The 25,269-nt window shown below is 44.9% G+C and overlaps 1 protein-coding gene across 2 annotated transcripts in view; it reads right to left on the bottom strand.

The window, feature by feature from the left end:
- Positions 1–586: 586 nt before the first annotated feature.
- Positions 587–25,269, bottom strand: part of GMPR (guanosine monophosphate reductase) — a 33,438-nt gene continuing 8,755 nt past the window's right edge. The window contains exons 5-8 of one of the 2 annotated variants that reach the window (XM_040587682.1): positions 15,527–15,608; positions 12,991–13,097; positions 7,366–7,408; positions 587–1,118 (exon numbers count right to left, since the gene is read on the bottom strand). In XM_040587682.1, coding sequence (XP_040443616.1) covers positions 823–1,118; positions 7,366–7,408; positions 12,991–13,097; positions 15,527–15,608 — 528 coding nt within the window. In that variant the 3' untranslated portion in view covers positions 587–822. The remainder of the gene's footprint in view (positions 1,119–7,365; positions 7,409–12,990; positions 13,098–15,526; positions 15,609–25,269) is intronic. The other variant, XM_040587681.1, reaches the window with a different exon arrangement.

Below are 25,269 nucleotides of genomic sequence, written 5' to 3'. Positions count from 1 at the left end.
CCAGATGGGACCAGAGCCTGAATGTACCCCAGCAGAGGAGAAGAATCAAAAGGGACATCTCAACAAACCAATGTATACTGTAAGACAGGAAACATTCTCTAACAGAGTATGCAAGAACCGCAAGAACCACGTGGTCTAAGGGCAGTAACTATACCTGACACTCATAAGAGAAATGGCAGAGGTTTTCTGGAGTCATCTGCTTTTTCAAAAAGTCAACATTCTCAGCACTTACTGGAGTAAAATAGCAATGGACAAGAGATTCCTTTGTAAAGCCTGTCTTCCTTTCCTGTCCCCTGAGGATATTAACTCAAACCCCAAGCTCCTGCGTGCTGCATGATTTGGGGCTACTCTGGTGCTGTTACCCAAAAAGGTGTGGGAAACCTGCTGCCTAAGACTGCCCAGCAAATGCAAGAGGGAGTCCTGGAGCTACTGCCTGTGACTGAGAGTGCTTCGGAGGTCCTGGGCCCTCACTAGTGTTACAGCTGTAACTCAGATCTATACTGGGGAAACCCCAGCTCAATTTCACCAGGCACCCACTTTTTGCAAACAGAAGGGAGCATGTGGGCCAGCCAGGAGCCCATACTCCAACCTGGACAAGCAGAGGGCCAGAAACTGCAGCCTGGTATGCCATGTTCTGGCATTTAATTCATACACATCCCAGGAGACCCGTAAGTCAGAAAAGTGCCTCATGAGTTCCCAGACCGTGCAGCTAGTGCTGCAGTGACAGCACACCGCACTGGCCGCAATCGACCGAATGCGGTTGCTCTCAGCTAGCCACCCCCAGCTCCTTTTCCCTGTCTCCCCCTTGATGTCATCCCTCCCTCAGATCTGCTGCCAGAAGTGTTGGTAACAGCTTCCTAAATGGGAATAGAGGCATGGGCCTGTTTCCAACAGATGCCTTTTGTGCAATTCCACTCCAGAAGTTACTGAAAGGCTGGCTCCTGTGTAGAATTCATACCTGTACTCAGCAACCCCTCCTGCATGCTTCTTCATGGCTGTATCAGAGCTCATTCCATAGAAGAGTTTCACCTTCTTGCCATTCTTCTCCATAATCTCTCCAGCACACTGGTCATGGCCTGCAAACATTCCTCCAAGCATAACAAAATCAGCACCAGCTCCTGTGATCAACAAAGTGACATGTAAGAAAGCAGGGAAGGGAGAAGAGGATGAAAGACAAAGCAAGAACACAGTGGCCTCCAAAAACAATAGCGAGCCCTGAATAGTTTGGTACAGAGAGTTCCCTCCTGTAACAGATGCAGCAAACTTGGAAGAAGTGCTCTACTGAAGAACTGACACATGCTGAACTGTATTTCTCCGGTATTTTAAATGGAAAGAATAATCCTTTTCTGTTGTGATGACAAAGATCTAGATTTTTCTGCTCCACCCCAGACTTTTATTTTCAAATTCAGTTTTAACCCTTTACTCCCTAATAGTATCTGAGCACAGTTCCTTATTAATTACTACTGTGACTGCAATATTCGGAAGCCTTAATCGCAAGGCTGGGCCCTGTTGACCTCTGTGCTGCACGGAGAAGAGGGCAGCTCCTGCGTCAAGGCCTTTCTAGGCTACAAGCTGTGAGTGGGAATGTACCCTGAAGGCAGTATGTACTCCTCCCTGCACTGACATAAACCCACCAGGTTTTGTAATGAAATAATTTTTCAATCATCCGTCTGTTCAGTGTGGGTCTGGGCGATCACTTGTCAAAGAGATCTGGATGGGTCTGCATTTGGTTCTTGTTGTTTTACAACTCTAGGCCAAGGACCACCACCCCTGGGTTCTGTGGTTCTCAGCATGCATCACAAAGGAGGTCTAAGCCATAGCTACAACTCCTAAATATGTTCCAGATACTGAATAACAACACTGAATACTCAATCATGCCTGTTTGGTTTGTCCATCTCCTGTGGCTTTGCAAATCATGAAATCAATTCCACTGGGAGTAAGATCAGGAAGAAGGTTTTTGGAATCAATCTTGATTTTCTGCAGTGATTTCCAATATTTCCAGCTGGGCTGGAACTATTCCACCAGCAGCTCCTCCTGTGGTATTTTGGCATATCTAGTCTTGCTTGGAAAAGTTTGGCTTTTACTCCTTTATGAGCCTGTGGTGACCCATTCCTGAAACAAAACATTTTCCTGTTCAGCCTCTGCTTCTTCAGTGTGTATGTGTCAGAACAGGCCTCCCCTCTGCCCAGCTTTTTCCCAGAACTGGCAAAAGAACAGGGCTATAAACCTCACTTCATGGAAAGCAGATGAGCCTCAATTAACCCCACCCCATCATGAACATGTCAGAACTCTGGGGAGATCCCAGGCTAGGTAAGTCTGGCGTTAGGATTTGCTCTAAGCTCTTGGCACTATCCAAATGATACTACTGGACCTTGAAATCTGAAAAGTGAAATCATTATCGAATCTGCTCAGCTTCTGCCATCTCCTTAAAAGCTCTGTACACAAACTTGAATGTGGGAGTATTTGCATCTTAGAATACATGACAACTGTGGAGTATGCACTGATTTATAAAAGCCAGTTCCCTCCCTCCACCCCTTCTCCAAAGAGCAGATCTAGCAGCAGCACTTGGGAGCAGAGCACCCAGCTGCTCTGCTGACCTCACCTCCCTTCGCCTGGTTGTTGTTTGAAAAGAACAGTATGTCCATGGTAAAAGGATCTTAAAAACAAGGCTTGTGCAGAACTGCTGAGCGCATCACAAGCAGTATTTATAGACAGGCACCCATTCAGGTGTCCTGTCATGCCAGCTACCTGGCAGATTTTTCCTGAGCTCTCTCGTTTCAGATGGCTGAGTTTTAAAGCCTCAGTTTGACTCAGTCTGATACTACTATTAACCTGCCAAAACCAAGGGAACACTCATTCTTTAAGACATTCTCAATTACTGGTGGGGAGCTCCTGTTGTTACCTGGCACAATCTTGCTCCATCTTTACAAAAAGTACCCTGGGAAATCTAGTTGATGTCTTCGTCACGGGTGGAAGAAAACAACATGAGGAAGAAGGGATGTCTTTGGGGTCAAGGTTTCAAAGGAGGGTGTTTAAACAAGTCAAAGTCCTGCCCAAGGACTCTGTCTGGTCAATACTATCCCCCGATCCCCAGTTCTAGTCCTGCCTCTACTTGTGGGTCTCACAGACTCCAAATTATTAATGCAAGACAGTCACATGAAATCTACACTTCAGAATCACGTAATTTTGGTTCCTGTGCACTTAAGTATCTATTATGTTTCTTTTGACTGTGTATTTTGGGAGGAAAACAAGTATGTTTGAATTACAGGATTGAAACTCATCCAACTTGAGTAACTTTTGCAAACTACAACATAATTCACCAAGCTCTTCCAGAAGAGAGGAGCTATGTTACAGCAGACGCAGCACATCTAAACACTGGAATGACACATGCTTACTGCTCTGCGGCTCCAGGAATGACAACCCCATATTAAATACACTTTTCCAATGCTCTCTAGAACTTTCCAACCTGCTTCAGTGTTGCAAAGATGTCTAAAGGTTTCAAGTCTGTTCCGCTGCTTTTCTAACAGTTAACATCCAACCAGGAGGCTGCAGTTTTTAGCATCGTCTTTCTTTACTTTGGTGTGGGGTTTTTTTGTATGAACAGAAGCATTGATGATGTTTGCAGCACCCAGCTGCAGTCTTTCATTTTCAAGTACATACAGACAATATGCCATTATTTTAAGATGTGGGGGACATGGAACACCTGGCAACAACCCCCTAGATAATACAGGATGTGATGGGTAACACTGCATACAAGCATCCCAGTAGCTCGCCCAGAGTTTGCTAGACTTGACCCGTTTCTACACGATGCCACTTCAATGCACTGACTTGCTCCTTGAGGCCTGCACTGCATCTGGGCTGATTTTACTCATTCACATTTCACAGTGCCTCCTCTTTCAAGCCCTTACAGAATATGTGTGCTGACGCCAATCCAATCTTGCAGCACTCACAGTTCTGCTGGATCTGGATGGAGTCCCTCAGATGTCTTTTGTATGCCTGGTAATACAAGTTACTGATAACCAGATTGGCTCTGCACAAATTCAGCTGGAGTCAGCCTGGATTTGTAGTCTGGGCAGCCCTCCAGGCAGATGCAGCATTAAGTCTGCCTGGACCACAGCTGGCCCTGGAATCAACATTCACCTGTGCTCCAGCTGAGCCAGCAAGCCTCTGCAGCAGTAGGTAACACACACAGCTATTGAAAACAGGAAAAAAAGCCAGTATGATCTCTCAAGTATATTTTGGAACCAGTATATGTCCCCAGTTGACTTTTCCACATGATTCTTCCTTCCTTTTCCTTCTCTGCTCCTGTATCTCTTCTCTCCACTGCTGTAAGGAACAGCAGTATTGTGTTAAAGATGCTGGCATAGAACTCAAAAGGCACATTCTGTTCCTGGCTGTGTCGCAAAAATATATGTGACCTCAGGCAACTGAACTTAGTATTTCTGTGCTTTGACTTCTCATCTTTAAAAAAGGAGACAGTAGTGCCTCCCTGGGGCATTCTAAGAAATGTGTTCATGTTATCAGCCTTTCCAAGGGTCCAGTTATGTGACCCATCTGTGAGCCCAACACAGAGTTTTTCCATGTTCTCTCTTATTCCTGCATTAAAACACCTCTTGTCCTCCTGATCAACCTACACCTTTTCCATTATCATCTCCAATACCCAGATGGCAGTGACATCTTCAGTTTACCAAACCTGTACTAGGTTCCCATCCAGCAGTTCCAGAATTCCAACAGTCTCTCCCAAAGTATCTGTCACTTCTGGCATTTCTGCCCTCCACTTTCAGCACTTCACTGTTCCTTGCCTTCTTCAACAGGCTTCCACTGTGTTTCCCCTCTGCCAAAATGCCCAGTCTGCCTCTGACTCCTGACACCAGTCAATGCATTTACCTTCCACTTGTAAAGCTTAGCATCTTCTTCATGGTTCACAACTACTCACTTGCACTCAATCCACTCTACTCCTCCTGTTCCCATGAACTTGCCTCCTCCAGTCACATCTTTAGCCATCTGTCAATGCTAGTCTTCAGATCTGGGACTCCCTCAGGCTTTTTATGATTCAAATGGCTGCTTTGTCACTGCTTTATAAAGAACACCTCAACATCCCTTTCATAAAGACTTTACAGCAATCCACCAAAACCAGATAGTATAATCACTTTCATCAAAAGCCTTCTTTGGGTCTCTTGTCCACGCTTTGTCCAGTCCTCCATCCCCAGGTGAACTGTACATGAGTGTATTATATCACCCAGTCTCTGCTATCCAATATATTTATGTAACTACTCCTCCTCAAGAGGCTCTCGGCAAGCACAGAGGTCTGTGCTAGACAATTCAGTATCAGTATCAAGGTTTTAGCTTGTAAATGCTGGGCATCAAGGCTATCTTCTACGTGGCTCACATAGCCAATCACCTCAGCAGCATGCAGCAGACACTGATAGCAGTAACATTATCTAGAAGCTTATTTTGCCATCCACCTTTGACAAAGGCACACCTGGCTCCAGCTAGTCAGATGTCCACAGTGTGCCTACCTCAATTACACACAAGCAGCTATGGTAAGTTTATTGCCTCAAGGTAATCTCTATCAGTTCCAGCCCTGTACTTGTGACACACGGGTCAGATGGATCTGTCTGCCCTATTGTCAGCGTAGAACTTCTGCTTGCATAATCTCAGCTTTCTGATGCTCCTCTGTCCCAGGGACAACCTGTAGTAGCCTTCACACATGCACCACTGTGAATCCCAGCACCTCTTGACAATCAGCAAGGCCAGAATCTGCCCCTTCATAGGTTTTAAGCAAGTTTCTGTTCAGTTAGCCCAAAGAGACCACAAGGACCCTTCAAACTTGCTATAAACATCACAAAGGAAAACATTTTAAATACTTTGAAGTTGCTTCCTGTTATTCTAGCTTCTGGAAAATACTCTTGTTGAAGAAAGACCTTTTCCACGGACCAGGTTTCTGTGCGAGCGGCTGGGAACGCAGTGAGGTCGCAGTCTCAGTTCACAAGCTCCCAGTGACAACACCATCAGCAAGAACCCAGAGAGCTGCGGAGCCACAGAAAGTCAGGCAGAACAAAGGCCTCGCTGCAGGCGGCATGATGTCAGAGTAGGCTGGGCTGAGGAAAGGTTGGGTGTTTTTTTAATACAATCTTGTTGTCAAAGAGGGTGGATGCCGCTGTTCAGCTATGTCAGAATCACCCAACTGGAAGTATCTTTTCCCTACGCCACATCACCCACTGGGTAACGCAAGGGCGATGTGAAATCCTGTGACTGCGCAGATTCCTTGCTAGTAGCAATCACTCCACGGCTGTGCTTAAAATTTTCTAATTAAGTCTTCCTTGTCATCTGACCTGTCTAAAAACAGGAGCTGTCTGCAAATTTAGAAGACAGATTTTGGCTTCAACCTTTCCAGGAGGCCCAGAGTTTTTCTTGGCAGGTCTGTAATCTGAGTTTAGGCCTGCCCCTGCTTTCCATATTTGCAAAGCTTCCTGCCAAGCAGACACGCTGTGCCATAACGTGCTATCTCTGGTACTGCACTGCCCTGAACTCCCAATAAAGGACTGTGCTCTCCCACTGTATTCCGAGTATTACCCCACTGTCACATCTCCAAAGGGTCTGGCATTTTGGGGGGTGGGGGAGTGTCTTTAAATGTCCTGACAGCCCACTGTGTGTTTAGCACCTGGTTCACATATGCTGCTGCAATAAGTTTATGGCGAAGTGACAATCCTGACCTTGACCCCCTGCACTGATGTAACTTTCATGCCCCACAGACAATACACAGAGATTAAATTCTCTATTCTCAGCAAGAGCTGGTACAATTCACTGAAGCTACTGGCATGACAGCAAAATCTGTTAATTATTAACTTAGATGTTTTAGACATCTGCTCAGCTCTAGGGGATACAGTATAAATAAAATCTCATCTCTTCAAGTGGACAGCTGATCCCAAGAACATCTCCAGGGATCTGGCCTGCCTTTCTGTTTTGCTCTTCTGTCCAACACACATTCCATCAGGTCTTCATCCACTCAAGGCGCAAGTCAGCCAGATCTGGCGAAGTTACAGGCATCTTTGAACCCTACTCAGAAGAAACCCTTATCAGTTTTCTTTGTACTACTGTCCCAGAGGCTGTATCTCATGCACACCTGGCAGACAGTTTCTAAGTAGGACTTTGACCATTTTATGTTTTGTCCTGCAGAATCTGGACTGCCTGGTCCAAAAAGCAAATTCATGTCTGGTGTATTAGTTTCGCTGGAGTCGCCCACAGGGACGAATGCAACCACCTAATGCTGAATACACGCATGAATTCTGCATCAACCTAACTCCTGCATCAGGGCTGAGGGTGCCGGGGTCGGTACAGCGGGTGGCACTGCGCCGTCCTTACCAAACGCTTTGGCGACATCTCCTGGGCAGCTGCATCCTCCGTCCTGCACAAAGGAAACACGACAGTGAGTGGCAGCGAGCTCACCCGGGACCCTGCGACCTGCAGCAGAAAGGCCCCTGCTCAGGAACAGTGTCAGGAGCTGACTGTGCACCATTGGTATTACAGCCTCTTGGCTGAGTTTTAAGGGAATCTGTATGATCCTTCCTATTGCTTTTCCTTTTTAGGCTCTTTTACTCTACCATCCACTCTACTGACAATACCACTGCTAACAGCAGCAATGCTACTTCTGACGGCAATCTCCCCAGCCCCAGAAACTGGAAACCACAACCTCCTCTGGTGATCATTGCTGCCATTTTAATGAAAGGCTGTGTGATGCAGAGGTAACACAAACCCCCTACCTTAAACCACCGAAGACATTTAAAATAACTTTCTCAGCAGTTTACAATACATTAAAAGGTCACAGTGGGAGGGGTGAGGAAATATACCATCAGCTAGGTTGGATTTTGATCTGATAATCTCTAAGCAAATTGGGTAATCTAATCTTTGGTAAGTGAAAACGAATCTCTTGCCATACTCCTCACTGTTTGCTATGGGTTTGGTAAAGAAACAACAGCACTTTGAGATGTGCAGCATTTTAGACCTACGTGTTTCAGTTTCAGCGCAGAGCAAAGAAGCGGCTGACGAGGGGTTTCGGTTGAGGGGAGGGGAGCTACACATGTGGGATCGGGCTGTAAAAAAGAATGGCACATAGCAGAACTTATCATGTGCTATGGTTCTTTAGGTTTTTGTAAAGGTCTGAGCATCAGATGAAAGATCTTTCTGCTCTACACAGTCATTGTACCAAGAGGGCTCCCCATTCCTTTGATGAGCAGGGTCCGTGCAGACTGCCGACAGCTCTCCTGCTTTTGAAGCTACTCCCCAGGCTGAACGGTTACTGCATTTTGTTTCACCTCCCTGTGGGGCAGAAACGCATGCCTCTGTGTGACCCGCCACCGAGCACAGCCAGGTACCCCCGCCATCTGCCATTTTAGAGCTGGCTTTTGTGGGTAGCTGGCAGTGGGGCCGAGTGTCAGAACCTCCCTGTGTGCAGAAAAGGATTCAGACACAAACTGAGCAGGTAGATCCAGAAGTGAGTGGCTTTTCAAAGGGCATCCCACTGCAAACAGCGCCTGGTAGAACTTTAAAGGCTTTTATTTCACTTGCTGATAACCTCCGGCACATCATGCCTTTTGTTGAGCTAGACACTCTTGCTGTCAGCTCCAGAAAGGAGTGCTGGGCTGACAGCTGAATCTCCCTCTCCTGTTAAGGGCTCTGCTTGTGCAGTTCTTTCCCTCTGACAAGTCTGTCAGAGCCTGGAGGAGGGTGTGAGTGTGTGTGCATGTGTCAGGGGAGGAAAAGCTGAGGTGGAAAGAGGGGTCTAATAATCTTCAAAGAGTAGTGTCAGGAATTTGACTGACTCTTACTGTCTGACTGAGACAGGCTGGCTATGAATGCTCTCCGGTAGATGGATTTCAGTCTGTTCTCGTTGGGTGGCTCGGTGTCTGACTTTTATAATTAACCTAGTAGTGGCAGTGATGGAGGATTTACGTTTTTAGAAGTACCATGGGGATGGGGGCCTTAGTGTGTAATCATTAATCATCGGCTTCAAAAAATATCACTTTGAATGTCACCAAATTACAAAATGCTAGGCAGATTAAGAGACTTTCCCAAAAGCTGAGTTACCATTTAAGATAAAAGGAACCGATGATGATGATTCACAGCACTCCTTTATCTGTAAATGTCTCCACTTAACTTCACATACGCAGGTAAATTTAATGATTCACAGAAAGGGAAACAAAAAAAGGACATACTAAGCAGTTATACCAGAAGATGCTACATAATAACACTATATGCATTAAATCACTTCATCCCATGTGAAAATCGAGCACTCTGTTTAGAAAATAAGACTGCTTCTGCTGCATTGTCTGGGAAGCTGCCTCTTGCAGTTCAGCTCATCCCAACAGGGGCCTGGCTCTGGACTCAAAATGACTTGCAGAACTGCTGGGCTTCAGTCACAGAGCTTGCTGCAGGCTCAGGCTCTACCTCAGAGCCCTGGGGAAATGTATCTGTACAAATCTGCCTGTGAATTCAGAACTGGCATTACGCTGAAGTAAGCCTGCTGGAAAGGGTGGCCGTGCAGCCTGCAGGGGGCATGACTGGGAGATAACTGGGTGCTAAGCTGGAGAGGGGGAAACAGCTTTCCAGTCAACAGAATTACTTTAACGTGCTAAAATAAACGTTATTTTCCCAGTCTTGTTCTCTGAACAGATAAACCATTTTACAACAACAAAATCTAGCCTGAGGAAAAGAAATACAGTATGGAAAACCAGTATCAACTGGCTGAATATTTAATATTATATGCGCCTTTTATTACATTTATAACTATGATTTATATGTTTCAAACAACCTTTATAATAAACTGTATAACCAGCCCTTCTATCAGCAAACAGATAGCTATTTATTATGCAGGAGATGTATAAAGAATGTGGCATATACAGCAGTAGAAACAATACATATGGTGCTTTATTCTGAACTACATAAGCTGGGCGTATTTCTGTGGAAATTCTGGAAAGTGTTCTGTGTGGAGGAAGAGATGGTATGGCAGTAGCTGGGTGAAGAACACCTTAGTCATGCTTTTAAATGAACACTGGCGGCCCATCACCCAGGCAGGGTGAAAGGGATATAGGGATCTCCACCAAATGATAGCCAAAGAAGAGATGACAGATGCAAGGCTGCTTTCCATTCCCCACATTGCTAGCTTACTAGAATACGTGACTGCCTCTCTATCCAGCAGAGTAGTTCTCTGACCTATAAGAAACAGAAACTTTATCTCAAGTAGGGCATTTCTGGAGGAGCTCTCCTGCTAAATGGCCCCTCCACTGTAACGCACTGCTGCGCTTTCTCAAGGCCAATGGATTAGCAAGAATGAAAATCGAGACCATTGGCTCCCAGACAAATAGCACAGGACAGAAACAGTGCCTGTATCTTAGACAGGGTTTCCTCTCTTCTTTCAGTGAGTCATGAAAGATTCATTTCTGAGGTGAGCTTTAAGTCTTAAAGATAATTTAGCATGAGGAAAGTAACTGGTGCAATTCTACCTTCCGCTTCTCTGTGCAAGTGACTCTAGAGAGACACCAGGCATTCACTCAGACTATCATGTTTGTCTAAAAATTGTCACTTTCCTCATCAATATATCAGCTCCAAAAATCATCCATGATCACTTCAGTAATACAAACATTTAATATCCCAGTTTGTGCTGCCATCCTAGCAGAGCTACTACAAAATGGTTCAAGCGTGCAGTGCCTCTACTGCGCTCGGCGCCATCACTTTCTCATTTCGCGGGTGGGACTTCTTTCCTTTCAAATGCAAGCTGGCCCAATGTTACAACAAAGAGGAGCAATTCAGTGAAGGTACTGGACAAGACAGAAGTGGATGCAAGAAAGCACCCCAAGGGACTAACCTGCATCATACCATCAACTATAATCTACACGAAAATAGCTGGTAGGCTTTGAAAATTTTCACATCCTTCCTGCTGCTTCCATATCAATATGATAAAAATCTGCTGGATATATTTTCTCCTGCCAAATTGACATAGATAACTGTGGCAATACCTTGCCTGTAGTGGTTTCCTTTGGCTCAGGCAGGGTGTGCCCCTTCCTGAATCTACACAATGACAGTAGTGAGACATTTTGAGGGATGCCACGAATACTTGTTGCCACTAGACCCAATTATATACTTAGGCTTGCTCCCGTATGGTGTTTTTACCTGGGGAGGACACCTCTCTTTTGTGATACTCTTGCCAGAGCTCTGACAATGACCGTGCAGCCCAGCCTTTTCCTTCCCCAACAAACACATGAATACCTATCTGAATGCTGCAGAATTCAGGCATAATATCCTCACCCTTGCTTTAGTCTCCTTAGCTTGGGCAACGGAGTTGAGTTCCAATGGTGTTAGGGATCCCAACTCCAATTCTCTTGGCCAAGATGTTGTAACAGACAGGTATTGAATTGCCTTCCTGTACTCCCCGTCATAGCTTGGGGGTTGATAGCTGTGGGCTCACTGAAGCCAACATTAGCGGAGCAGGTCAGGAACTGATCCATCCCCAAAGCAGGAAAGGAGAGGAGGAATGGTACAGAACTGTCTTATTTTTCAACAGTCTAAATACACACTCCCTGTTTTCTTTTAAAATCAAGATAATAACATTCTTCTGAGGGTTCCTAGCAGAAAGTGATTATTGCAAAACTAGGATGGGTCTCTGAGCACCATGGCTAGGGATGACACAGATAGTTATCCAGCCTTCATGGTAAAGAGTCAGTCTTTTATGCTCTATTGCACAGGTGTTCTGCTGTCTGCTATAGACATAAACATCTGTAATACTGTCCAAAGTCATAAAATCACAGACTACTTTTTTTCTGCAAAATTCATATAGGGGAGCCATGGAGGGGAGGGTATACATATGCATTAATAAAGAGCAAGAGAGATCTAACTGTAACGCATACTTGTTTTCCTGCTCCATTATACCCACAGCTCCAAGAAATACAGTCAATACCTTTACCCATCTCCAGTCACTTTGTTCCCCTCTCCCCTCCTTCCTCAACAACACAACACATCCCTTTCCTCACATGGGTACTAGTCACAACTGGGTCGAACCAATGAGGGCCTTCCAGCAATTTCACTTGGCAGTAGATCTAAAATTCACTGTGTGCTCTTTTCTAGGGCTGCAGAGGGAGACTGTTGGCTGTGAGCGTACCTGTGAGCACAGCACACAATGGTCAGCCCCTGTGCCCTGTGCCAGTCAGATTGCTGAGACTGCCAGCCTGACACAATCAGGGGCACAATGACTGGCTGGGCATGCCTAAGCACACAGCACCTTTGGGTGCTCTAGGCTGCAGTCTAGCTCACTCTGGGGCCATGCTTACAGATTTGCTTTTTTTATGTGAGATGAATCTGGTCTTGCTGGTAGAGTGGAAGCTGCCACTTCTGCAATACTGGCACATGCTCTTTCTTCTCCACAGGCTCATTATTTCCCCAGAGCTTTGAGAGAATGGAAGTGGCTCATGCACCAGCTCTGCTCACAGAGCCACCTCTGAAACACTGCTGCCTCTGCACAGGCAGCTCTGTGAGGATGCTATCTGAATCAATCCAGCTACTAGAGCACAGATGGGGTCATACTATTTTACTCTGCACTCCCCTCTGCTACTGCCTGTCCCTCAGTCCTCTCTGGGGAAAGCCTTGTTTACATTTCACTCATTTTTCAGAAATCTTCTGTAGGAATGATCGTGAAAATCAATGTGAAAGTACTATCAAGCTTCCTATTCTGTTCACGTAACAGCTTACTCCATTCAGGGAGCAAAAAGCAGCTTTCCAAAGGCACAAACGGGAGAGAGGTGCCCAAGCCTTTTGAAACATCAGAGGGAGTTGGTTTCTTTACATTTCACTCTCTACTAACTACCCTAGGAGCTAGTACAGGGGTCAACTGGAGATGACAGAAGGATAGCCTTTAACATGCAGGGCACTGGACTGTTTGATCCTCTTGTTCCACAACGATTCGCACAGTGGGAATCTGAGTAGATGATATTTACTTACAGAGATGATATGTCCTTTCAAGCCATGTGCTGAGTCTGCACACTCAATAACAGCACTTAGCTGTGGATAGCCCACCCCCGTCTTAATCCGAGTGGTACACACAGAACCTAGACAAGAGAATAAGAGGAAAAAACATATTCCACTAGGCTGACAGAAAAGATACCGCTTGTTTTCTTTTTTTTTGTTTTTCAGAAGAAAAGTGTTTCTGCCCGTATTTCTTTCCTCAAGAAGTCTCCATTGCCAGTGTTGCTTTCTCATGGGTAAAAGCAACACACAGGAACTTGAGTTTTGAAATACTATCACACCACTCCATGGGAGCTGTGACTGAGGTGACTAATATCCCCCCTTTCTTCTCCAGGGCCACAATTCCCAATTTAGGTCCTATCAGTAATGCTTTGTGGCGAGGGAATTACTGCATCATGAGAAAGCAAATCTGACTGAGGCACCTGAAGGGAAAGGGGACAAAAGCACCAGAGTCACAACCCGTGAGACTCAGCAGCAGCATTTAATACCTGAATATTTCTTCCAATAAAAATTTCTATCTCTTTTCTACATATGTTTTTGAAAATAATTATCAGGGAAAATCTGTGCTTTTGTTTTCTTTTTTTGTGATGATTTTCCACAAGGGACAGAAACCCATCTTTTGCCCAATACTTAAAGCAGAAATATTTGGTTGATCACAATAGTTGGGAATATAAGAAAATCAGCACACAGTATTTAAGAAGTGAGATAAGTAATCACCAGAAAGCTGTACAGCGTACTATTACAGGAAACATACTAATTATATCTGATTATTAAACTATATTATTTATACACATACATGGTGCATGAATATATGTATATATAGAAATAAATGTGTATATATGTATACCTATGTACATATATGTAAATGTATGTATATATAAACATACTTACATATATATAAAAACCCACTTCAATTATAGTTCAACATGGTAACATGGCCATAGATCTTCTGTAATACCTTCTCTATTTTTCTCCTCAAATTATGAGTCAAAATAAGGACTTCTTTTTGCCAGTTCAGGTCTTACAATTTAGGATACAGACCATAAAGGTCTGCACGATAAGAAGAATTTCAAAACAGATGCTAAACCAAATGCAGTGAAATCTGGATCCCTTCACCCAGCTGATATCCAGGTATACTCAAGCTACCAGTAAAGTAAAAAATTTCCAAAGATCTTTCAAAAAAAAACTGACAAGGTGAAAACACTGGAAAGTATTTCTGCAAAGTAGGAAGAAAATTAGTTTTAAAATAATCTCCACAGGGTATGTACTTATACATGCAATGCTTTACAATAAATCACTGACATTTCCCACAGGATGGACCATTATCTGGAAAAGAGCCTCACGGCTTGATCTTCTGTGAGGAACATTTGTTACTTGTGGTGCTGGGTGGTCAGCTTGTACAGATCTGTTCAGAAAGATCTCCAGGGAGGGCTATAAAACATTTGCTCCTATTTCCACTGTGAGGCTACAAACTATAATAATTCTTCTTTTATATCTGAACTTGCCTGTGACCATAGCATCATGACATCTCTGTTGATTATTCACGTATTTTGCAGTATTTACTGTTGTTTGCTGTCTTCCCGGGCACAACTGCAACCTTTATGACATCATTTGCTCTGCTCAAATTATCCATTTATGGACCATAACCATTTGGCATTGCAGAGTAAACAATCTGCTTGCACTGCATTGGCTGCTCACAGCTACATGTCAAGTGGCACTTACGTTAGGCAGTTTAAAATCTAGCCCACATATGGTGACCCCAGCCACAGTCTAAAGACAATCACAAAAGGATGGAGCACATGAAAAAACGCACAAGAGAGGCAAAAGAAAAAAGGGAAGACAATATGGCAGTATATACCAGACAACAATATTAGGGAAGGAAAGGCAGGAAAAGCACTGCAAGAAATTTAGGGCCCTCCCATTTATCCATGGGAATGTTACAGTGATAGGTAACATATAAGTGCCTTAATGTAAATTTTAGCTCCCAAGCAACAGTAACAGGTAGAGGATAACATGTTATCCATGCTTCACCCTTAGCTAATGTCATTTTGTCTTTGAAGGAATTGACAAAACGAGCAACCTCAGCTTAACAGAATGCAAATCATAAAGCTATTTAGAAACCTATCTTTCCTTGATAGAAGTGGATACCTTAACACAGTATCCTTTGAGCTTTAGCTGGGATGACTCAGCCTCTTGTCAACAGGCTAGAAAAAGTGTTCCTAAACAGAACATGTATTATCAGTGATAATGTCAGCAATTCAGGCAACTCAGTGCTTCCAGTAACAGGCACGTTCACTGCCAGAAGATGCAATCTGTAACACTCTGCGGTACAAAACACTAACACCATGCTGATGTATTTCTTAAATACGCCGTGTGCAAGGGCACTGCTACTTTATTGACCTGAGTGGGTCTAGGCATCCTAGTCCAAATAGCATTATACACTGGCTCCATCTGGACAACTCCTCCACCAATGTCACCAAAAGTCACACTTATTTGACTGGATTTGACTTACCTGGTCCGATACCCACTTTAATAATATCTGCTCCAGAAAGAATAAGTTCTTCTACCATCTCTCCTGTCACCACATTGCCTGCCTAGACAGAAGGAACAATATCACATATATGGAAGATTTCAAGACTACTGCAGTAAAGACTAATGATGATAATGCATTTTTATCCCGAGCTTTTACAAGTTGAACTATATAGAGTCATAAAGAATATAGTTTACCATATCGTTCACTGTGCCTGCCACAGAGATTTAGAAAATCACACAGGTACATTCGCAAGTTAAAAAAAATTCATGATTGGTCCCAAACCCCTGATACTTAAGATGCCATCAGGATATCTGCTTTGCCTTCCATCCCCCTCATCCTCATCCAGAGGCTCTCAACAGCATAATTCCTAACCGTAAGGGCCAGGCAGCCAAACTTCTTTACATACACTGCAACTCCTCCACCTCTCCTGCCCTGCCTATCTCTCCTCAACAGCCTGTAGCCCTCCATCCCATCTGCCTACCTTACTTCATGGGAATGTGTTCAGATTACATTTAAACCCCTGGGAAATATCTTTTTCCTTTAGGATTTAGCAGTTTAAGTACTGAAAGAGTAAGGAAGGTACTATTCTTGTCATTTTGTACACTGGTGCCAAAATTGGTATGTACATTCAGACTATGTAAATAAGGTAATTTATATCATATATATTAATTTGGTCGTGGTGATGCCAGAGGTGAAAGAAAGGGGTTTGGATCCCTCTGCATTAACTTCACAGAGATATAGACAGTGTGCTACTTATGGTGACGTCTTCTTCTAGAAAGAAGTCCTGAATTGGTTTGTGTCCTTTACAACATTTTTCCTTGCACTTCAATACCTCTTTTCCTCCTTTGGCCTGCATACTTGATACCTTTCTTGAAAGCAACAGCAGCCCTCTCAGCCTTTGTCTTGCTCCTTCTAGTCACCTTCTTCTGTAGGCCCTCCATGCCCCTAATCAACTGCTTAGACTTTGTTTGCCTCCATACCAGACAGAATTCCTCTTTCTTGCACCTATGGAATGAGAACTGTCCACAGTAGTACAGGTGAGTTCTCACCAGTGCTTTGCACAATGCTTGCCTTTCCTACAGACGTATCTTCCCAACACACAAGAAGGCATCTGCCTGTATCATGCTCATATGAGGTGGCTCATAGTCACCCTGTGACCTAGTCATGCCTCCAGGAACATCTGCCTACTCTGAGGTTTCCAAACCCATGGCACTCCACCTAACATCACGTTACCTATTTCTACTCTGAAGCTCTTCATGCATGGTTTGTTGATGTAGGGGCTATCTCTTCTGTCAGGGCTTCAGCTGGCAGGGAATATGGGGGCTGTAGAAATATACCGTAAGATACAGATTTTTCTGGTTCATAGATGCTGTCCTGGTTTCAGCTGGGATGGAGTTAATTTTCTTCTTAGAACTGGTGCAGTGCAGTGTTTTGGAATTGGTGTGAGAACAATGTTGACAACACACATGTTTTCAGCTGTTGTCAGGTAATGTTTACACTAAGTCGAGGACTTTTCAGTTTCTCAGGCCTTGCCAGCAAAAAGACTGGAGGGGCACAAAAAACTGGGAGGGGACAGAGTCAGAACAGCTGACCCAAACTAGCCAAAGGGATATTCCATACCACAGAACATCATGCTGTGCACATAAACTGGGAGGAGTTTGTCAGGACCTGCCGATCACCACTCGCAGACTGGTTGGGCATCAGTCAGCAGGTGGTGCGCAATTACATTGTGCATCACTTGGGTTTTTTCCTCCCTTCCCTTTGGATTTTGTTTCTCTCCCCTTCTCCCTTTTTTTCATTATAATTGTTACATCATCATAATCATTATTATTATTACTATCATTATTATCGTAATTAATAATAATTGTTTGTGGGGGCTTCCCTGGGGGTGTGGGGTTCTTCCCCTATTTTATTTTAATTGTTAAATTCTTCTTATCTCAACCCTCAGGTTTTACATTCCTTCCTGTTCTCCCCCCCACCCATCAGTGGCAAGGGACAGGGAGCAAGCAAGCGAGCGTCTGCACGGTACTTAGTTACTGCCTGGGGTTAAACCACGACAGATGCCATGAAATCCAGAATGTGGACAAGGACAGCTACGCTTCCTGAGTGATGGATTTCTGCAATCTAAATTCAACAGACCTGACCACAAACATCACTGTTTCATGTATTTGGTGACATCAAAGTATGAAAGGTGAAGCCTGAGAGATGTGTTAATGGGGCCTTCACCCATCAGAAGCCAATGGGAGTTCAGCTCCATGTAGTCACAGCCAGCAGATCCAGCCCTTCACTGGCTGGGTGAGCAGTGGATGCACTGTGTGGGGCGAGCTCTCAACAGGAAGCTGGTGGCCTTAGTCTAGTCTCTTCAGAAATGGATATCTCGTCCTAGGAAAGGAAATAACCACAGCTAGCATGAACTGAGCTTCCATTTTGGAAGCTTCCTCGGAGAAAATGCCAAACGAGCCCAGACACTGAAGAAGCTACAAGAGATGAAATGCTGGAGGGTCAGTGTGTGGCAGTTTGTAGTGGTGCTGCCTGTGGGAATAAGCTTTAATCTCCAGGAGTGTGAAGACAGGTCACCAAGATTTTAAATGAATTCTGCAGGTATTTAGCAAAGAGGAAGGTTGTTGCTGATAATGCGCGCATGGGTAAGGAGGTGGCTGGCCCAGGGAGCTGTCCCTGCCCTTGGTGGCCAAGCACTGGGCACAGCTGCTGGGCATCCCTGACACTTTCTCTGCCATTTGGCTCCCGAGACAAACCTAGTGCTGTTACTCTTCTCTCAGGCCACGGCAGAAGCCAACCCTGCAGCCCACAGACCACCCCTATTAGCCGTCCCCTCTCTGCACCAGAGTTAATGTCTATGAGACCACACAGTGAGAATGACCAGGAACTTGATCTGGCTGGACACAACCCCTTTTCCAAGGGGGTGAGTGGGGCTGATATCAGCAGACACAGCCTGGAGGAAAGCCAAAGTGCAACCAGAGCAATAGGCTGGGATGGACAGTGCCAACAGACTGCCATGGAAGAAACACAGGATTTGAAAAACAAGTGAGTGGAGGTTACATTGGTGCAGTGGAAAGGCTGGTCATTTTCAGACCTAGAACATTTGGACAATGCACAGCGAGGCAAACAACAACTCTTTCAAATCGTAAAAATAGCCCGCTGCTGCGGTTGCCATCATGTCCCCTTTTCCCTCTGAAACCAAGCTCCTCTATTAAACACATCAACTGGCCGTCTTTATACGGGATATAAAATGCACTTCAACCACGGTGTAAAACTTTCACAGCTCACTTGTGACTTCCATTTTTCTGAGAGTTGGGGAGGAGAGGAGAGGGGAGAGGAGTTGGAAGGGACCTACAACATCACCTAGTCCAACTGTCTGACAACTTCAGGGCTGACCAAAGGATAAACCGTGGTATTACAGTCACGAAAGACTGACAGGCATGGGGCATTTGACCACCTCTCTAGGAAGCCTGTTCCAGGGTTTGACCACTCTCTCAGTAAAGAAATGATTCTTTATGTCAAGTCTGAACCTCCTCTGATGGATGCAGCTTTGAGCCACGCGTCCTGTCACTGTGTCCCAGGGAGAAGAGCTCAGCATTTCCCTCTGCGCTTTAGCTCCTCAGAAAGCTGTAGGGAGTGATAAGGTCGCCCCTCAGCTGCCTCCTCCCCAAACTAGACAAGCCCAAAGGCCTTAACCACTCCTCATAAGAAATTCCTTCCAGTCCCTTCACCAGCTGCGTTGCCCTCCTCTGGACACATTCAAGGTCCTTAACATGCTTCCTAAATTGTGGGGCCCAGAACTGCTCACCGTACCTGAGGCGAGGCCGCACCGACGCTGGGTACAGCAGGAGAACCACCTCTTCGGACCAGCTGGTTACGCTGTGTTGGCTGCACCCCAGGACAGGGTTTGCCCCCTGGGCTGCCAGGGCACTGCTGACCCACACTGAGCCTGCTGCCAGCCAGCACCCCCACCCCCTGCTGCAGGGCTGCTCTCCAGCCACTCCCAATTCACACTTGTGTCCAGTGTTACTGTCTCTCACTTAAAGAATCTGGCATTAGCTCTTGTTCATCTCATGCCACTGATGATCCCCCAATGCTCTGATCTATTTAAAACCCTCTGAAATGCCTGTTGTCCGTTGAGAGAGTCCATAGCAGCTCCCAGCTTAGTATCATCAGAAAACACGCTAAGGGTGCAATCAACTCCCACCACCATATCATTGATAAAAATACTGAACAGGACTGGCCCTAGAACTGAGCCCAGAGGAACACCACTGGTAACCCATCACCAGACAGATGTGCCCCATTCACTACAACCCTTCAAGCCCTGCCGTTCAGCCAGTTCTTCACCCAGGACATTGTCTACCTGCTCCTCCCACACTTGGGCAACTCTTGTCCAGAAACATGCTGCAAGGGACAGTATCAAAAGCCTTACTAAAATCCAGAAAAACTGCATTCACCACCTTCCCTTCATCCACTAGGTGGGTGACCTTTCTGCAGAAGGATATTAAACAGGACTCTGCCTTTGTGAACCCATGCCTGAATATTGCATTACTCTTTAAATGTCTTTCAGTAGTACCCAGTATGATCTCCATAATTCTGCCAGCTACTGAGGTTATACTACCATCTGTAGTTTCCCAGGCCTTCCCTCACACCCTTCCTGTAAACTGGAGTAATGTTGGCTCGCTTTCTGTCAGCAGGAACCTTCCCAGACTCCCAAGGCCTTTGGCAGGTGAGTGTGAGGAGTCCTGCTGTAATATCACTAGCTACTTCAGTACTCTGGGATGAATCCCATCAGGCCCATCATACCACCATCTCATCAGACATTTGAAACCCAAGTCTAGTTTAGGTTTCAGCTCTGTAGCTTGCCTCATGTCTACAGCATGTCCCTAACTAGAAAACCTGCACTGAACAAACCTGCATGAAACATGAGTCCAGTTGCCCACAACACCTGTTTTGTACTTGTACCAAGATGGGCTACACATTTGTGGAGATCTGAATTAAGGATCTATAGAAGTTCAGAAGACCACTTATTTAATGATATTCCAGGACTTAGCCAGTGTTTGTGAAGTACTGATATGGGAAGAGATATCCTTACTTAATATTTTCATAGTTTTTATTTAAACAAAACTCCTGCTGAAGTCAACAGGAGCTACCTAAGGAGTGCTAGGCCAGGCTTATTCTCCACTTACTGATTTCTGGTTCTATTTCACCATTTATTTATTTTTAATGAATTTTACTTCCCCCTTTTATTAGCCTGAAACGGCTGACAAGCCACGACCTGAAGCACTTACAAAAACAACGATACTGTTAGGCAGCAATTTGTGGTCTATGACACAGGACCACTTAACTTTGCTCAAAACTTCATGATATTGATTACAAATAAAATAAAATAAAATAGGACAGTCAGGAAATAAAGAATATATAATAGGTACAGTGTTTCCAGCTAAGTGCTGCTTCCTTTCTGCTAAGCAGTAATTTGTTATACTAAGTGTTGTACACTCCAAGGTGGGGTGACAGAGAGCATGCTGCTTACAACATCAACAAAGCATCTTTGCTTCATACATCTGGAAGGCAGATGACTACCTGTGCAGTATGACACTAAGCACATTACAACTTGGTGAAACACTGGAGTATGTGCAACAGATTCATAAATGGGAATGAACAGGTCAATGGCTCCATGAAATTTGGGATCAAATATATATTTAACTTAAAAGGCAGTGTCTTCTTATTAGCAGAGCATAGCGGGTTGTCAAACTGTCTCTTCAGAAATACTAACCAGACGTTTAATGTTAAGTTACTGCTAGAGAATGTTGGAACTGCATATGTTGATACAAAATGCTCATCCTAGCAGGGAAAAGCACGTATGTCCCCAGCATACATTTTTTTCCTGGAATGCACGTACACACATCAGTGGTTTCTGCCTTTCTGAATCCGCAGATCCTTAACAAATTTTCAGGGAAGACACAGATCTCTACATAGCAGACTTCAACGTGCTGATGACAGGCTTGCTTCTTTTAGGTACCTTTTGCAGACCTCAGATAGCACCAAAATAAACCCTATGAGAGAGGCACAGCTATCTGTACATGAAGAGACCCTTGTCCCACAGCTGAAGAGTAGGAATGCTGTTTTCTCACATCCAGCTGAACTCTACCTCCACTGAAACCAATGCTTACTTTACTACTGATGCCAGGATGACAGCTGAATAGAGGCAAAAGGGCTTTTCAAAGCCCCACCTGCCAGGTAAAGCCAGAATACCTCAACAAAAAAAAACCCAACAAAACAAAAGAAAGAAAAAAAAAAAAGAGAGAGGAGGACTGAATCTACAGAGATGAACTCCCCTTAAAATTAACTGGGTATAAAGAAAGTAAAGTAATTGGAACAGGGACAAAGAAACCAGTACAGACAAAACATTTTGTACCGTATTTGGGCAAGTAGTAGGCAGGGAACACTGTAATTGGTGGAAGTACTGTATTAGCAAAAACCACACTCTTCTTGATGATAAGACCATGTACCAATGCATTTCTAAACTGCTGCATAACTGGCTTTCTGGAAAGAGATATAGCCTAGTGATTACCTTACTGCTAATCTAACTTTGCTACCCCCGGCAGTAAAGTAACAGCATCAGTAACAACTGAGTGTCAGGTGAACTACCATGCCTTCAGTACGGTGAGTTATTAGGGGCTACAACAAATTACCCGGGCTGGAGCCTGGCCTTATCCACCCAGGGAGACATTCAGCTGTACCATCACTCAGAGTGAGGTTTCAAGTAAGCGTCATCCTGGCTCATTCCAGCACTATCCAGGATCACTGAACTGTGGGTCAGTCCTGAGGGAAATCCCGGCCTCAAAAAAGTCCAAGGGAGTTTCACTACCGACTTTAATGGGATCAAGATTTCACCTAACAGGATTACAAAGGCTACAGCTTCTCTGACAGAGATACAAAATTAGTGAACACAGTAGGGCAATGCCTCTGAATTTCAGTCAGGCATTTGATACTGTGCCTCATAAAAGCCTGCTATAAATACCGACTCATACTGACTAAGACAGGAACACTGCTGCACTGATTGAAAGCTGCTGGCAAATGGCAATGGATCAAGCTGGGGAGAAGCGTCTGTGACAACAGTTCTCAAACTTTCTTCTTGTATCCTAGAGGAAAGCACAGTCTGTGCCTCCACACTATTAGGAACGCTGCCAAAGGACACTTCCCACCTACGAAGGCAAGGGGTGCTTTACCATAAGATGAGGACCCTTTGTGAGGCTGAGCCATACCAGGTGGGTGGTGGCACTCAGTATTGTGACTGACCCAAGACAGCTTTGGCAGCATCACTGTCTCCTACCCTAGGACATAGCTGTCCCCTGCTCTGAGACCCCAGCCCTGGTGGACATGCCATGAACTGGACTGACTCTGCTGCCTGGTCCAGACAAACTGGGAGCCGTATGCATGGATTTCTCTGACTGAATTCTGCCTCTGCCAAGGCCCTGAGAAGTTCTGCTACTGACTCCAAAGGGAGCAACAGTTTCTGGCCCCTGCTATTTCCCACTGCTCCTGCTTTTGTGATTCCACTTGCCTCCCTCTCTGGGCCACATCTTGTGGATGCTACTGCATCTGCAAAAGTGTTTCTGCACCAGCATTCTTCCTGCCACACTCCCTGCTCCCCCTCCCCAGAGTTTCTTCTTTCTAATGAACAGAGAACACTACGAAAAGAAAAACTCAGGATAAAAACTTGGCAAAGTTTGCTGGCAAAGATATCTTAGCTTGCTAAACAGACTTCCAGTGAAATGGAAGACCCCTCACGTCAACTATTACATTAATAAATAAGGACTATGCTTACTGTAATATAAAAGCTCTGACCCTCCATAATGAATGTCAACTGAAGTTTTGCTTTAGACTAGTGAGCAGGAACAAGCCAAGCACATGATGCTGTGCTACAGCAAAACACCCCACTGGACCACTCTTGATTCTTGGGGGCAGTGCTGCATTTGTGAGACACTCGGGATACTGGAATACTGCTTCTTCCTCCATCCTCAATCTAATGAGTGATTTAAGGCAAGTCATGTTCTACCTTTGTGCCCCTGTTTGTCTTCCCTATCCTTTGTGTTCCATGAAGAAATTGATCTACTTTGCAAATTAACATGAAAGGCAGGAGTGAAAAGAGCTTGTGTCAGAGCCAGGCAGAAGAAAACACGGTAATGTGATTATAAAAGCAAGTATTATAAAAGGTAGAAACATGTATTTGAAAGGTGGTTACACTCGAGACATCCTCCATCTGCACTGGAGTATCGGCCACAGAGAGTACAACATTAACCAGTTGCTTTGCACACCACCTTTTAGCCTCAGAGCTGGACCCATTACACGGCCCCTGGGAACATACATTCCCTGAGACCCGGGGTTGGGTTACTGTTACGTACTGCACTGCAGCTGACTGTGGAATGAATGGTCATGCTGAGGAAAGCAAACAAGGCAGCCTGCAAGGTCCTGGAGATCGCTTTCAGCCATGAGAAAGCTTCTTTATTTTTATACCTTCTATTTAACTGCTAACCCTTTTGTTTGAAAGCTACAACAACAGAGAGCATACTGCAGGCATAGCACGGAGACATCAAAGCAGGCAGAACAGGTAGCAGCAGGACATGTCTTCCAGAGTATCATAAAAAGGAACCTAAACGAGCTCCTGCATTTCAGCCAGGAATAGCTTCAAAAGGCCATTTTGGCACAGAGTGTAAAGCAAACTCATTTGGAAGTGGGGTAGAGGTATGTGTCCCTAGCCGAATCAGAGACCCGCGGCACTGCACAGACTCTGGGGGCTTTGGAAAACAGAAGGTTTTTGAACACTGCAAGTTTGTTAGCAGGCTTTTAGGAATGGAAATTATCCCTGTGCAGGAGATTAACAATACGAGCCATACTAAACCACATTCAGTAAAAGGAGCTACAATTAGAGAAGGCAACTGAACAGCTCAGGGCTGTGTATGTGCTCAAGCAGGTGGTGCTGTCAGAACAACTGAAGTAACAATAACCATAGTCACAGAAGCAGAGAAACTAAGCAGGGTAGCTTAACAGATGTGGGAGGTGGATGAGACTGACTCAAGGACCTTGGACCAAAATCTGGGCTTGATATCTGACTTTGACTTTGGCCTCCCGTGCCTTCCGGGCAATTCATCTTGGTTGATTTCCCTTCTCAGTCCAAGTCAGCAGTCTGTGGTAGAGGAGTGGATGACATACAATTTTCTTTCCACTCCTGATACCAAACATTTTTTATTTTTTAAGCTATGTGGTTTATTCTCCCTCCCATAACACTTCAAGCCAAAGATACCGGAGTAATAATGTCACTAAGGACAATACTTCAGATCCAAAGCAAGGAAACAGTTCCTTCCCTCATGGCAGTGAACATGGAGCAGGAAGCTCAAACCACATCTATCATTTCATACTTCCAAAAGCTCTCCCAAAAGCCATGGGAAATATGGTCATACCGAAAAGGTTCCCATGTCTGCTGGCAGCTGTTAAAGGATGCCTATTCATTATTCCATGGTAACCCAGAACCCCACAGGCATTCCAGCCCCCTTCCATTTTCCAATGTCACCATCAGATGCAAGAACACTGCCTTCCTCTGACATGAGGGGAAGGAATGTAGTCTCCCACAAGCTGCTTGAACGTGCAGTTCCCTACTGCAACTCAAGAGTGTGCATTTATGACCATTTTTACTTCACATTTACTTTACATGCATGAAG

The sequence above is a fragment of the Falco naumanni genome, chromosome 3, assembly GCF_017639655.2.
Source record: "Falco naumanni isolate bFalNau1 chromosome 3, bFalNau1.pat, whole genome shotgun sequence".
Lineage (NCBI taxonomy): Eukaryota > Metazoa > Chordata > Aves > Falconiformes > Falconidae > Falco > Falco naumanni.
This window is presented reverse-complemented; position numbering and strand designations above follow the sequence as displayed.